The 14,604-nt window shown below is 39.4% G+C and overlaps 1 protein-coding gene across 1 annotated transcript; it reads right to left on the bottom strand.

Annotated features, from left to right (window-relative positions):
* Positions 1 to 7,058: 7,058 nt before the first annotated feature.
* USP26 (ubiquitin specific peptidase 26) lies at positions 7,059 to 9,823 on the bottom strand. The gene is given in 2 exon segments (XM_024566761.2): positions 7,059 to 9,515; positions 9,518 to 9,823. Coding segments are annotated over 2 exon segments (2,763 nt in total).
* Between the last annotated feature and the right edge of the window lie 4,781 nt (positions 9,824 to 14,604).

The raw sequence follows: 14,604 nt of genomic DNA, 5'->3' as shown, positions 1-14,604 counted from the left end.
ATTGGTTGGGGTCAACATGGTGAGCATAAGTACGACCAGGTTGATAGAGGAGGAATGTGGACACTACAGAGTGATGTTCTAGTTGAAGGTGCCTGTCGTTGACATGTATGAACCTGTCTGAACTGCTATCATCCCCTAAAACATTTAGGGGTCCTTATTGTTATTCACATAGCAGATGAAGCATAAAAATATCCTATTTAAACTTATCATTATGCCTTCATATCTTAGTCATCTCTTTCCAGTTGTTGTATGAGCAACTGGAATATTATGGTTCTCCATCCAACATTCCCTGCACTACTTTACACCAAAAAAATCACCATATAAAATTAAAACAAATAATCTTGCATTAAAATCTTTGGATTTTATTGGAATATTGGAGCTAAAATACCTAACATGCTCAGCCTCTGTATCAGTCTGTGTCCAAATCAGAGGAAACTATAATTATTTAAACAGAAGTTTAATATAAAGACTTATTAACCTGTGATGAAAATAACTATAGGACATAAGGAAAACCTATATTGTATCCTAGAGCTGAGGGAGAATGTCTAAGAAAGAACAAATTTTGAGAGGGGCCCAGATCTGCAGGGCTAGGCTTCAGATCTTGTTAATGATGTAGTTGCATCCTGCTGCATGGCAGAGAAGTTTGTTGGTTGGCCTGAGCTAGACATGGTCATAGTTACTGGGCAATCAGTAAGCAATCATCTGGAGTACAGGTGGAATGCAGTCGGGATGCAAAGAGGCCTCAGTCAGTGCATGGGCACACAGAAGAATTGATGTGTGCATTGGTAACCATCTAGGAAACAAGTATGGCTACAGCCAATGACCAGGTATGCAATCATGCAGAAGGACTCAGGATGCTGATGTGACAGGAGGCGTGGAGGCGTAGATTCCTGTCAGGAGGACTGGGCAGTAGAAGGGCCATGCAATACAAACCTGGGGAGGGCACATGATCAGGGTACAGCCCTAGAGTTTATGGTGTCCACGTTGAAATAACAGCAGGAAAGTCATTACCAGGCCTGGCTGGAGCTGCGAAGGTCATCAGGGACCACACATTCTGGTTCTGTGGCTGGGTTGGTACAACAGCAGATATTGTCACGTCACACTGCTAACCCACGTCAACAACTGTAAACAGCAGGCAGCCCCTTTCTTATACTTGCAATGCACTTCTCATACACTGTACTGAAAAAACTCAACATGTGCTTACTATAAATGAGATATGCATAGAGAAATTCTGCCCATTACATAGAACATAGCTGAAGGCTCAATTTGGAGCTGGCAGGCAATACATTAATAATTGGCACAGCTCATCCCTTTGGTTGCTCAGCTTTCATATGTACCCATCTACATACATTTGAACTCTCTTACAGCAGAAAGACAATTCTGTACTTCTACCTAATAGATACACCAATCCTTTTAGATATCTCACCATTCTCTCCAAATTAGATGATTCGGAATCTCAAGTCATTGTATTCATCATGGGTTCTATTAATTATTCCTCAAATTCAGTCAGGCACTCATTGAATATTCAGTTACATAAAGACTAAATTGTAAAATTAACTTTCAATAACTTGTGCATAAAATAACAAATAGGAAGGATAGAGAAAAAGAGAATGGTGTATATCTAAAAATATATACACTTGCATATATTAAACATAAAGAAAATATGCAAAGCTACTACAGCTCTTGTTTCTAGTTCTTAGCTATTCAGTTACCAATTACAATTGCCCTCACCCTTGGATAAAACTTCAGATGCTCTGGGTTCTTTACCTGGTAGAGTGTTGAAAACCATTCCCCAAGGGTCTGGGTCCTAAATCATTCTGCTTTTTATTGTTGTCATGATAATTTTCCATTAACTTTTACTATTGTGTAGCAGGTATAATGCAGGTCCCACAGAGATGTCCATATCCTAGCCCTTGAATATACGAGGGAGTCCCCCAAACCCTGAAATTATCTTCTGGAGGGCAGGCCCATTTTAGTACCAGCTAGGTAAGTGTAGTTCCCCCGCTAGGTGAGTGTTCTAGGAACCCATCTGTATCAGTGTAACAGCTGGCATTGTATGAGAGACTGTGTTCAGCTTTAGTGAATTTTTTTTGAAGGCTCTTTCAACACATTTGCCCATTTCGTGATGGATGATTTACAAGCACAACTACCCACACTGCTCAGCAGTTTTTCACCAAAAATGGCATGTGCCCCACACTCCCTATTCACCCAATCTGACTCCACAAAAAGTGACTTTTTGTTGTTGTTGTTTCCCTGGATGAAAAAAGTCTTCAAAGGTAAACATTTTGCCAATGTGCAAGAGGTGAAACAAACAATGGCAAAAGCACCAAAAGACAACAAAATCGACCAGTTCAAAAACTGTTTTGAGCAGTGGAAAATACATCTCAACAGGTGTTTTGCATCAAATGGAGAGTACTTGGAAAGTGACTGAAGTTTAAATGTGTAACAATAAATACATAATTCTTTGTAAATTCTGGGTTGTTTTGGGTTCCCCCTCATATTGTTACAAGACAAATAGGAGTTAAAGGTGCTAATAATCAACTGATCTTAAAATAGAAAGATTATCTTGGATTATGAACATGAACCAATTCTCAATGTGGTTCTTTTTTTTTTTAATATATTTATTGATTATGCTATTACAGTTGTCCCATTTCCCCCCCCACTCCACTCCATCCTGCCCACCCCCCTCCCTCCCACATTCCCCCCCTATAGTTCATGTCCATAGGTCATACTTATAAGTTCTTTGGCTTCTACATTTCCTACACTATTTTTACCCTCCCCCTGTCTATTTTCCACCTATCATCTATGCTACTTATTCTCTGTACCTTTCCCCCCCTCTCCCCCTCCCACTCCCTTAGTGACAACCCTCATGTTCTAGTTGTTTGCCTAGTTTGCTCTTGTTTTTGTTTTATGTGTGGCTGTTAATAACTGTGAGTTTGCTGTCATTTTTACTGTTGCTATTTTTGATCTTCTTTTTCTTAGGTAACTCCCTTTAACATTTCCTATAATAAGGGCTTGGTGATGATGAACTTCTTTAACTTGACCTTATCTGAGAAGCACTTTATCTTCCCTTCCATTCTAAATGATAGCTTTGCTGGATACAGTAATCTTGGATGTAGGTCCTTGTGTTTAATCTTGGGTAATGTAATTATGATGTGCCTTGCCGTGTTCCTCCTTGGGTCCAGCTTCTTTGGGACTCTCTGAGCTTCCTGGACTTCCTGGAAGTCTATTTCCTTTGCCAGATGAGGGAAGTTCTCCTTCATTATTTGTTCAAATAAGTTTTCAATTTTTTGTTCTTCCTCGTCTCCTTCTGGCACCCCTATAATTCAGATGTTGGAACGTTTCAAGGCGTCCGGGAGGTTCCTAAGCCTCTCCTCATTTTTCCAAGTTCTTGTTTCTTCATTCTTTTCTGGTTGGATGTTTCTTTCTTCCTTCTGGTCCACACCATTGATTTGAGTCCCAGTTTCCTTCGCATCACTATTGGTTCCCTGTACATTTTCCTTTGTTTCTCTTAGCATAGGCTTCATTTTTTCATCTGTTTTTCGAATAGATTCAACCAAGTCTGTGAGAATATTGATAACCAGTGCTTTGAACTGTGTATCCGATAGGTTGGCTATCTCTTCCTTGCTTAGTTGTATTTTTTCTGGAGCTTTGAAGTGTTCTGTCATTTGGGCCATTTTTTTTGTTGTTTGTTTGTCTTGGGGCGTCTGTTACTTTAAGGGGCGGAGCCTTAGGTGTTCACCGGGGCGAGGTAATGCTGGTCGCTGCGCTGTGATGCTGTACGTGGGGGAGGGGCCCAGTGGGAGCAATGGCGCCCGCCTCACTCTCCTCTGGCTTTCAATCTTTCACTCCGATACCCACAACCAAACTGGGCCACTCTGGTGCTGGTTCCCGAGTAAGTGGGCCTGTGCACACTCTAGGCCCCTGTGGGTCTCTCCAATGACCTCTCCTGTGAGGCTGGGAGTCTCTCCTGCTGCCGCCCCAACCCCTATGGGCGTTTTTAATCAGAGGTTTGAGGCTTTATTTCCCCCCACGGGAGCCCTGGGTTACGCGGTCTGCTTCGCTCCCCACCATTCTTCCGGTTTATCTGTGGGCGAATGTGGTGCCGCGGGGTGCTACCGGCTGCTCTGCCTGCCCCGTTCTCCGCCACTCTGAGTCCGGCCCTGTGGGTTTATCTGTGCAAATGTGGGGCCGCAGGGTCTGCTAGTGCTCAGACTGCCTGCGCCATTTGTCCCACACTCCGCCAGTCTCAGTCCCGCCACAGCCACACGCCCCTCCTACCAGTCTGGATGAATGTTTATTTTCTATTTCCTTGGTGTCGGTCCCCCTTGCTGTTCGATTCTCTGTCAGTTCTGGTTGTGCGAGGAGGCGCAGTGTGTCTACCTACGCCGCCATCTTGGTTCTCCCTCAATGTGGTTCTTAAAAGTGGAAGCAGAAGGCAGAAGAGGGACAACCAAGACGGCAGTGTGAGGGCTCATCCTGATGTTACTGGCTTTGAAGGTGGAGATATGAAGACATAAATGAGGGCAGTTTCTACAAGCTGGGAAGGGTGAGGAAATAGATTGTCTCCTTAGACAGTCCAGAAGTGTTGTAACCCTGCTAATATCTTCATTTTAACCCAGTGACACACATCTCAAACTATTGACCTCTAGAAACGTAAGAAGATAAATTTATGTTGTTTTAAGCCATTACGTTTGTGGGCTTTGCTACAGAAGCAATAGAAAACGAATACACTGAGTGTCAAAGAAAGTTTTTATAGCCATGGATTTCCAAAAAAATCTCTTCTGTGAGTTAGAGAACCAATTAAAATCCATAATAACTAACAGCCACTGAGTCACTGAAGAATTATTTTAATCTTTTATTTTAAATATCAGTATAACAGGTAGATAGTATATAGCCACTCATCATGCAGTCAGAATGTCTTCTCACAGGGCAATGATGGATTCCATCCAAGCCATCTGTCTAGGACAGACCCTCCCTCTTATGGATACCCCAACCATTTTCTTCACCTTTCAATCTGCCCTACATTTGCAAGTGCTAAAAGCTGAAGAGCAGCATGTTCAGAATGTGTAGTACCCTATATGTTACACCCAAAATTTTAAAATCTCTTAAAACTACTGGCATCATCATTCTCCTTTCAAAACAAAATGACTTCTATCTCACTCTTACCAAAACTACTGCTGTGATGCCAATGTAACTGGGCTCAGATTTAACTATTCTAGAGAAGTCAAAAGCATAAAACTGGGAAACAAAACTGTCACTTCCTTCTTCTAAATGTAGCTTCAGCCTTATCCTTCAACCAGTTCAGCAGTCAAAGTACTGAACAAGTTGAACAAATCTCTCATTTCTGTGTCTGCAACACTTTCTTCCATGAGAGTGATTAATTCAATCTAGGAGACCTCCCACTACTTACCTCAACAACCTTCACATCCCATTCAGACCTTCTATATACAATTCCAAAACTTTGGAATCTGGTTTTCCCTTCAGAGGACATTTTCTAACTTTCTCACATCACTAAATTCCAGTTCCTTCCTTTAAAGGCCTTTGGGATTAAGAGAATCAACAAGCTCTTGGATTAATAAAGACCATACCCCATATACAAGGTGGGGGATAGCCATGTTGGTAAAGGAAAGACCACAATTAAATCCCTTAGTGTGATTTGAGATAGCCACTGACTACAATCAAATTGTTTATAACAAGGTACCAGGTGTTACAGATCCACTGCCTGAAAGGCAGGAAAAGGCTACATTACAGAGATGGCACATGCTTAATATTACAATAACTAAATCCCTGAATCACAGGAAGCTTCAACAGAATATAACCAACCCAGGATCCATGAGGCTTTTGCTCAGAATCAGATCATATTCAGGTGCAAATTTTTGACACTGTATCAAATAAGTAATGAGTAAAACTTTCAAATCCTACAAATCAACTTTAAAGCGCGTATTGCTTACTCGTTGAAGGCATAAGTTTCCAATATTTCCACCATGCTATAAGGTACAGAGAAGCGAGATTAATATGGAAGTAGTCTTATAGTGTTGAATGCAAAGGATTTTTCAAGGCTTCAGATAAAGTTCTGGTCATCAATGTTCCTTTAAGGCAATGCAAGCATCCCTCTAAGAAGACCAAAATGGCAAAGTGGGCTCAGCTCACCAAGAACAACTTGCTAGCAGACAAATAAAAAAAAGTGGGCCAATTTCTTCAGGCAAATCAACTTCTTTATCCTCAAGGTTTAAGCTTGATGGTATATAGCCCCTTTGGCATTGAGGAAAAGGAGGACTTTAGCAAACAATTTGAAGACTTGATCTGGTGTTCAGTCTCATCTATATATGCTCAAGAGGATTCATAAGTTTCCCTCTTTATTTCCTATTTATTTCCAGGATCCCAGCAACTATTATTTTTATCGCCAGGACCTTGACAACTCTTTTGTTTTGTTTTTCCATGACTCCAGAAACTATTTTTCCATCAAATTGTTGCATATGATCAGCAGAAAAATAATTTTTGTGTGTTTTGAGATTAACAAGTTTACAAAGGAAAGACATAAATAAATATAAGAAACAAAAATGTAATCAAATCCCACTACAAAATATAAACATTTCATATATATAACAGCAAAGCATACCAACATACTTAACACACTACAGCAGTGGTTACCATACTTTCTCAAGCATCAGAATCAAGATGTTACCTATCCACTCAGAGTTTCTGAATATGTAGGTTGGTAGTAGAATCCAAGAATTTGCATTTTAACAAGTTCTTCTATGCTTTTCATGTTGCTGGTTCAAGGGCTGTACTTGCAATCCACTGCATTAGAATATGGAAAGCACAATCCTAGTCTAATAGCAGAGAAAAATGCTTATTAGGCACAACTATAGGATTGAAGTGACTGTATCAGAGCTACCACTGACATTTCCCTATAAGTGTTTCTACTTGAACTTAGTTCCTGGATGCTAATTGCCTCTTCATCTTTGGCTATAGTTCAGAGTTTTCCTCCCATGCAAGAAGTGATAGCTAGTGAGGCAGTCAAGCAGATCTGGGCAACTAGGAGTCTGTTACTCTTATTTCTTCCAATGTTTTTTCCCTGCCTTTGTGGTATGAGGCTGGGAGCTGTCTTCCCTTTCCATCAGCTCTTTAAAGATTTCATTGTGCATGTAAAAGAAGATGTATCCAGTGTGAAGCCTAGCCTTCCGTATCAGAGCCTCCTGGATACTTGACACTTGTATATCATTGTAAGTGAACCAGGTCTGCCTCTCAAAGTCAAAGGCATCACTAATATAATGGCCTGAATGTAGGGTATTCCCAACATGGCTGACAACACCAATCAGCTGATAGCCATATTGATCTCTCATCTTGGAATTTCTTTTTTGTTTCTTGGCTTCAGCTTTTTTATTCTTCTCACATAAAATGTCTTTGTGTCCAAGGTTTTTATTGAAACCTGATGCTAGGGAATTCACATTGGCATCTTGGAGACTTAATTCTGGAGGTCTTCTAAGATTCTTTGTGTACCACTGGGCATCTGGCTTCTCATGGCTGTGAAGCGATTCCTCCTGAAGGGATTGTTCATAGATTCTCATCTTTTCATGCTGCTGGATCTGTCCATCTACATTTGAGAACTCTTCTGAAATACTGGATTTTTTATCCTCACAAAAATCTTCTGTAGTCTCAGTGACACTATCAACAGTGGGAAACACATTGTTTTCTTCATATTTCTCTAGGTTTGGATTTCTAAACACTTTTTGAAGATGAACTTCTGCAAGACATGTGTCTGGGCCACTGGTGGGTTTACCTTCGTCTTCACAGATCACAGAAATGTTGGTATCTTCTAGATACTTCTTTAATCCTGGTCCTAATGGCTCTTGTTCAATGGCTGTGCCATAACCTGAGTTTACCAATATGGATTCTGTTATATTAGGTTTTGAATATTTCCCCAGGTCATTTTGCTGCTGTTCTTTGCTTGACCCAGAAATCTGGCACTTTTGTGGTTCAGACTCATTTTCTGATTCAATGTGTAGAGCTAGACAATCCTTGCATTCTGAGGTCAACTTTCTTGAAGGTGTCAACGACCTAAAGATGTCAGAACTCATCTTTTGAAAAAAATTTAAAAATTGGAAATCCTTAGTATGTGCACTCTTATCCAAGGGAAGAGGTGGCTGAGTACTTTCATTGCAATGAGAAGACAACTTTAAATATTTAGAAATGATGACTTGCCGGCCATCCTTCCTTAATGACCTAGACTTGTGAAAACTATAGCGTTTCAGATGAACAATGAGGACCCTGGGTAACCTACTGAATTTGTGCACTCCAACAGATCTGTTGTGGTTACATTTCCCACACTTATACTCAAGCTCTTCTGCTCCAAAGAAAAGATCCAAAGTAGATTGAATAGACAAAGGATATGTTTTTCTTCCTTGGGGAAGGTTGATGGAGACATAATTACTCACTTCTGCCTTGAGAACAGCCTGACCACAGGATTCACAAGTAATAGAACACAGCAACTCAACCTCAAAGTTAGTGATGACAGGACAAACAAGTATTTTGATGACAGCATTGTCAGCAGAAGTCTGTTGACATGAATTTTGTTCCTCAGATTCAATTTTAGTCTTCCAAATTTTGTTTAATTTTTCCATGTTCCCTTTCATCTGATCTAAACAGTGACCTAAGAATTCATGAGCATCATGCTGTGAGTTGTCAGAGAATACCTCTGCTACTGTTGAAATGGCATTTTTAATACTCACAAGTAACTTCTTCTTGATTTTTATGCTGTAAATATCTTTCAGAACAAGAAGTTGTGACAAGCACATGCTAAGAGCATCAAATGGAATTTTACTCCATGGGAAACTCTGATAGAGTAAATCATAAGCAAAGGATGGAATCGAAAATAAAGCCTGTAAAACCGCATTCATATAACAGGTGTTTCCCAAGTTGGGCAGGCCTTGACAGAGTTTCTCTGGATGAAAGTCAAAGGTCATCTTGATTCTGTGCCACTCTGGGTCATCCTCACTGTACAATGGTTCCAATAGAAGTACCAAATATATTTTCTCAGAAAGAGTTTGGAGAAGACAAGTGCCATCTAGGTAAGGATTTCCAGTAGAACAGGTCTTGAGTAAAAGTCTCAAAGTTAATTTGTTACTTTCTTTTAACTCTTTTAGTGACATTTTTTTCTTCTCATGGTGTCTTCTATTCTTCAAGGAATTTGTCTTGAATTTCTTGTATCTTACAGATTTATTCTCTTCCTGCAATTTCTCATGTATCTCCAAACTAGATGATACCATCCTTTTTCTCTTCCCCCATCCATTTTCTACTAACTCTTTAGAGGTAAGTGTTGATATCTTTGATGTATATAAAGGCATCTTCTGAAGGTCAGGTGTTCTACTTTCTTCTCCTTTGTCAAAAACTCCACTTCTTGACTTCTCATACATCTCATTAAATAAATTTTTGTTGATTTCCTTCTGTGTTTTTGTGCTGTCAAAGACACCCCTATCCCTACCAGGCTTCATGGGTGGTTGAATTTTTTTTGACGGACTCTGTCCAGGAACATCGTCAGCTCTTCAGCGTCTCTAGAGGATAATTTTTTAATAAACAAAAAAGTATTATTTTGGAAAGTTAAATGCAGATAATTTTGTTTTTCTTCAGAGGATCTAAACACTACATTTTCAATATTATTACCCAGCCTAATGGTTGTGTATTCTCCAGTGCTGAAATAAACCACCAGTCTAACTTTCTCCTTTCCTTCCACTGTTTCAATAAATGCTTCTTTTGACTTAGACATCCCAGTCTTCCTATTCCATATTTGGACAAAACCATGTACCATGAGAGCAGCCATGTTTTCTTTACAAATAAAATACACATGTATCTTGTATTATTAACAATCTTAAGTTCCAAACTGTGTTGCAAGTTTGCCTCTGAAGACAACACTAAAGCAAAGGTTCTTTAGTTCTCTACACAGAATGGTCCTGTTTCTACTGTTGATTTTATATTACAGCTTCATAAGTTTCTGGATACTCACTCCTTTAGCAATAAAACCAATATCCTTCAAGAGTTGTCCACAGTTACACGAGGCAAGAGCTGTTCACGATTAAACGAAGGCAGAGTCTTGATTCCCAGTGCAAGGCTGCTACTGAAAAAAATCAAGAAACATTATTTAAGCTATCAGAGAAATGACTGGCTAGAACTCAAACTCTATTCCCATACACTAAATCTGTTTTCCACTGAAATACTAGATTAATTCTGTATTAATTTCTCCACTTCAACTAAAATCATTAAACACTTGAAAGATTTTCAATACATAGGTGAAGAGCAGGATGAATAGTGTCTCAAGTGTATGCATACAATATGCCAATCCTCTTGTCAATAAGTGAGTAAGAAAATGGGAGGCATTATATGGCCCTCAGCCCAAGTCCTGGAATCTAGAGGACTTCATACACAGGCCACTAATAGTTAATCTATCTACCTCCTTCCAAATGCAGTTATGTTCCTATTATTTCATATGGAACCAGGGGAAGTCCACACACTCTATCCCATGTTAAAGCAGGTATCAAAGAATTGGCTATCTCTAGCTCCCACAAGCTAAGATGACCTGGTATATTCTAAGCAATCCTGATTTTCAAGATAAGTGCCAGGCAATTAAAACTTTAAAGTCATGTTGAGCAAGAACATAAAAAAACTCAGGATAATTTTGAAAATTGGCTAAAATGATGACTGAGACTCAGTTCAAGACTGTGATTATTATGTTTTACTACTGAACAAGCAAATGCATAGTATAAAAGATTTACAAAAAAACCCACAACATATGATGAGTGGAGAATTTCCTGTTGGCTCCAATGTTGGCTTCAGTGTTCCTATGGAGACATGCCCAAAGTTTCAAGGTCATTATAATCCATGCAGACTGAAAAATTCCCCAGGGTGAAAAAGGAAAGAAGTCAATGGCCTGGTGTCCTTTTGGCCATTATAACAGGGGCAAAAACAAGTTGGCATTCAAAGGTCTATAAATTTTTAAGTCCTTATTAACATATTTTTACTTTCTATTTCTTAATGCATCATCATATGGCTTAGAGGAAAAGTGGTTATGGTCAACATGGGTGAAATATGTACTAAACAAAACCATCTCTAAGACCTTTAGCCCTGCTTTCCTCACACCTACAATTATGTTTATATTCACCTGTCTAAAGTAGAATCACCAGTAGATTCCCTAAGTCATCTGGGTTGAGGAGTACTGTCAATGAAGACTTGTAGTATAACTGGACCACCAACATGGGAAAATGAGAAAATCACATGAAACAACTTCTAGCAGGCCTTAGGTCTCATACTCTCTTTTCCAGAAAATACTATCGAACAACTTCAGGATATATTTAGCCATCCATGGACAAGTAAGTACAAGGCATTTTACTCAGTGCTAATTATGGCACATACATAAGTGAGTGTGTGATCTGTCTGTGCTCCAGACTACATGGAATTCAGATTATAAAGTAACCATTTTTATAATCACAGTCTAGCATACAGGTGGCAAATACAAGGCCTGCGGGCTGAATCCGGCCCTCCACCTTGTTTTATCTGGCCTGGCACCTTGTTTCTACCCAGCGGCAGCACCTAGCTCTCACTTAACTGCTAAGGAGTGGTTACACTTATACAGTCCTAAAATTACATTTGGCCCCTTGAAGGCAACTGTGAGGCTGATGTGGCCCCTGGTGAAAATGAGTTTGACACCCCTGGTCTAGCAGTTTTCTTATTCTGATTGGCTAGAATTGCTTTCACATTCTCCAACTGATTACATTCTGCAATTAATGTGAATTGCCTGGTATTTGCCTTCCACAAGCTAAATTGGGTTAATTTCTTGAAATAATCTCATTTCTTTACTCCCCAGCTACTTTCCCTTCCAAACCACAAGTGACACACCCAACAAGTTAGGTGTACCAAATTTGCCTGATTTGGGTCATTTCTAGTTTGAGAACTCACAGCATTCTGAACTTCAGTCCAAGAGCTCTCCAAACAAGTTCTGAGGCTTTCCAAACATACCCCTTACCTTCACGTTAGCACCATTTAATTAGTCTCACTAAGTGATAAATCTGTAACCCCAATTCTTTACATATTAACACTTCTATATACACTGCCTGCTTCAGGACAAGCCAGAGGCCTCCATCAATTCTACTCAGTATCCTGTGGGGTCCCTAACATTACCCCAACAGAAAGTAAGTGAAAAGAAAGAATAAGATAACAAATCACTAATGTATGGAAAGAGAGAGTCCAATCACATTATAAGGAACAGCACCACAACTCTACATTAAGACCACCACATCCTACATGTAAAAAGTCAAGACAGAACCGAAAACTTAACCTACAACTAAGTGTTCCAAAAATATGACAGCAAAAGATCAACAAAAAGAGCCAAACACCCCCTAACCTCCCCCCTCTTACCTGTCATCCTGCAGTTAGGGGGTGGAGGGATTAAGCAAAAAAGAAAAAGGACTCATGGACACAGACAACTGTGTGGTAATTGTGGGATGGGGGGACGGAGGTATAAGGGGACTAAATGGTTAATGGAAACAATACAAAAAATGCCAAACAATGGGTACCTCTGCTTGTCATCCTATACCAAAATGGTCAAATGGCTAAAAATATACATAAAACTTTCAGTCAAATGTCCCAGCTTTTCAAAAGCAATTCAAACATCTCTGTGAATACTTACTAAACTTTTGACAGTGTGTTCAAGGCAACGACAGACTGTTGAGTATCCAGTATGTAAAGGAATCATTCCCAAAGCCCTGAAATTTCTAAGAAGATATTAAGATGGACTTCAGATATACTGATATTCCCTAACAATCAATACACCATCCTGTTGGTAATGAGTATTTCTCTCTAAAATAGAAAGGCTCTTTCCAATAGACACCAGTATAAGTCCATTGGTATTGAGCACTGAACAATTGTGTTAAAAAGACAATGTTGAATGATCCTCCAAAACTTTAGGCTATGAGGTATCAAAATCAATGCCCCCACCTGCTTTTTCCATGCTTAGCCCTCTACAGGACACACCAGTGACTTTGAGAAAGCTGTGTAAATGACTAATATCCCACTGACGCCATGGTCAACTCCAGAGTATCTGTCTCAGTGACAAAAATAAGTATAAGTAACAATTTCTTGCCATCATATATAGGTTAAAGAGCTTCCTACAGCCAGCTCCCTGAACTCAAAAAACCAGGGAGCTGGTGGGAAAGGATCAGATGTACCGAGTCACTCAAAATTTTAAATTTCTGAATAATTTGGTAGTGAATCAATATAAATTAATGAATAGGTGAGCACTTAGCACAATAAATGTTTGTATCAGAAAGCATGTGGTCAAGAATTGATTAGAAATGAGGCCATAAAAACATTCAGGCATAAATGCAAATTCAACTAATCTGGATTATTTATATATAGTTCTCACTGTCCTACTTTAATGCTGAGTAAGAATTTAAACTATATCTTCTTCACACACACACAAAAAATGAAGTCTCTTTAAATGTATTTTTTTGGATTATGCTATTACAATTTTCACTATTTTTTCTCCCTTGTATCCCCCCTCCCCTGCACCCCCCAACTCCCCCACAGCATTCCCCCCTTTAGTTCATGTCCATGGGTTGTACATATAAGTTCTTTGATTTCTCACTTTCCTATGCCATTCTTTACCTATCCCCATCTATTTTATGCCTACCAATTATGCTTCTTATTCCCTGTACTTCTCTCCCATTCTTCCCCTCCCCCTCCCCACTGAAAACCTTCCATGTGATGTCCATTTCTCAGATTCTGCTCCTGTTCTAGTGGTTTGCCTAGTTTTTGTTTTTGTTTTTATAGGTTCAATTGTTCATAACTGTGAGTTTGTTGTCATTTAACTGTTCATATTTTATGATCTTCTTCTATTACTTAGAAAGTCCCTTTAACATTTCATGTAATAAAAGCTTGGTGATGATGAACTCCTTTCAACTTGACCATATCTGGGAAGCACTTGATCTGCCCTTCCATTCTAAATGATAGGTAGAGTAATCTTGGATGTAGGTCCTTGCCTTTCATGACTTCAAATACTTTTCAGCCCCTTCTTGCCTATAGGGTTTTTTTTTGATAAATCAGCTGATAGTCTTATAGGCAGTCCTTTGTAGGTAACTCTCTCCTTCCCTCTTGCTGCTTTTAAGATCCTCTATCTTTAATCTGGGGTAACAATGATGATGTGCCTTGGTGTGTTCCTCCTTGGGTCCAATTTCTGTGGGACTCTCTGAGCTTCCTGGACTTTCTAGAAGTCTATTTCCTTTGCCAGATGGGGAAATTTTACCTTCATTATTTGTTCAAATAAGTTTTCAACTTCTTGTTCTTGTTCTTCTCCTTCTGGCACCCCTATGATTCAGATATTAGAGCACTTAAAGTTATCCCAGAGTTTCCTAAGCCTCTCTTCCTTTTTTTTGAATTCTTGTTTCTTCATTCTGTTCCAGTTGATTGTTTATTTCTTCCTGTTGTTCCAAATCACTGATCTGCGTCCTGGTTTCCTTCCCTTCTGTGTTGGTTCCCTGTATATTTTGCTTTATTTCACTTTGGGTAGCCTTCATTTCTTCCTTCATTTTGTGACCAAGCTCAATCAATTCT

This window comes from Desmodus rotundus, chromosome X (assembly GCF_022682495.2).
Source record: "Desmodus rotundus isolate HL8 chromosome X, HLdesRot8A.1, whole genome shotgun sequence".
NCBI lineage: Eukaryota > Metazoa > Chordata > Mammalia > Chiroptera > Phyllostomidae > Desmodus > Desmodus rotundus.
Note: the sequence above shows the minus strand (reverse complement) of the source record. Positions and strands in the feature narration are given on the sequence as shown.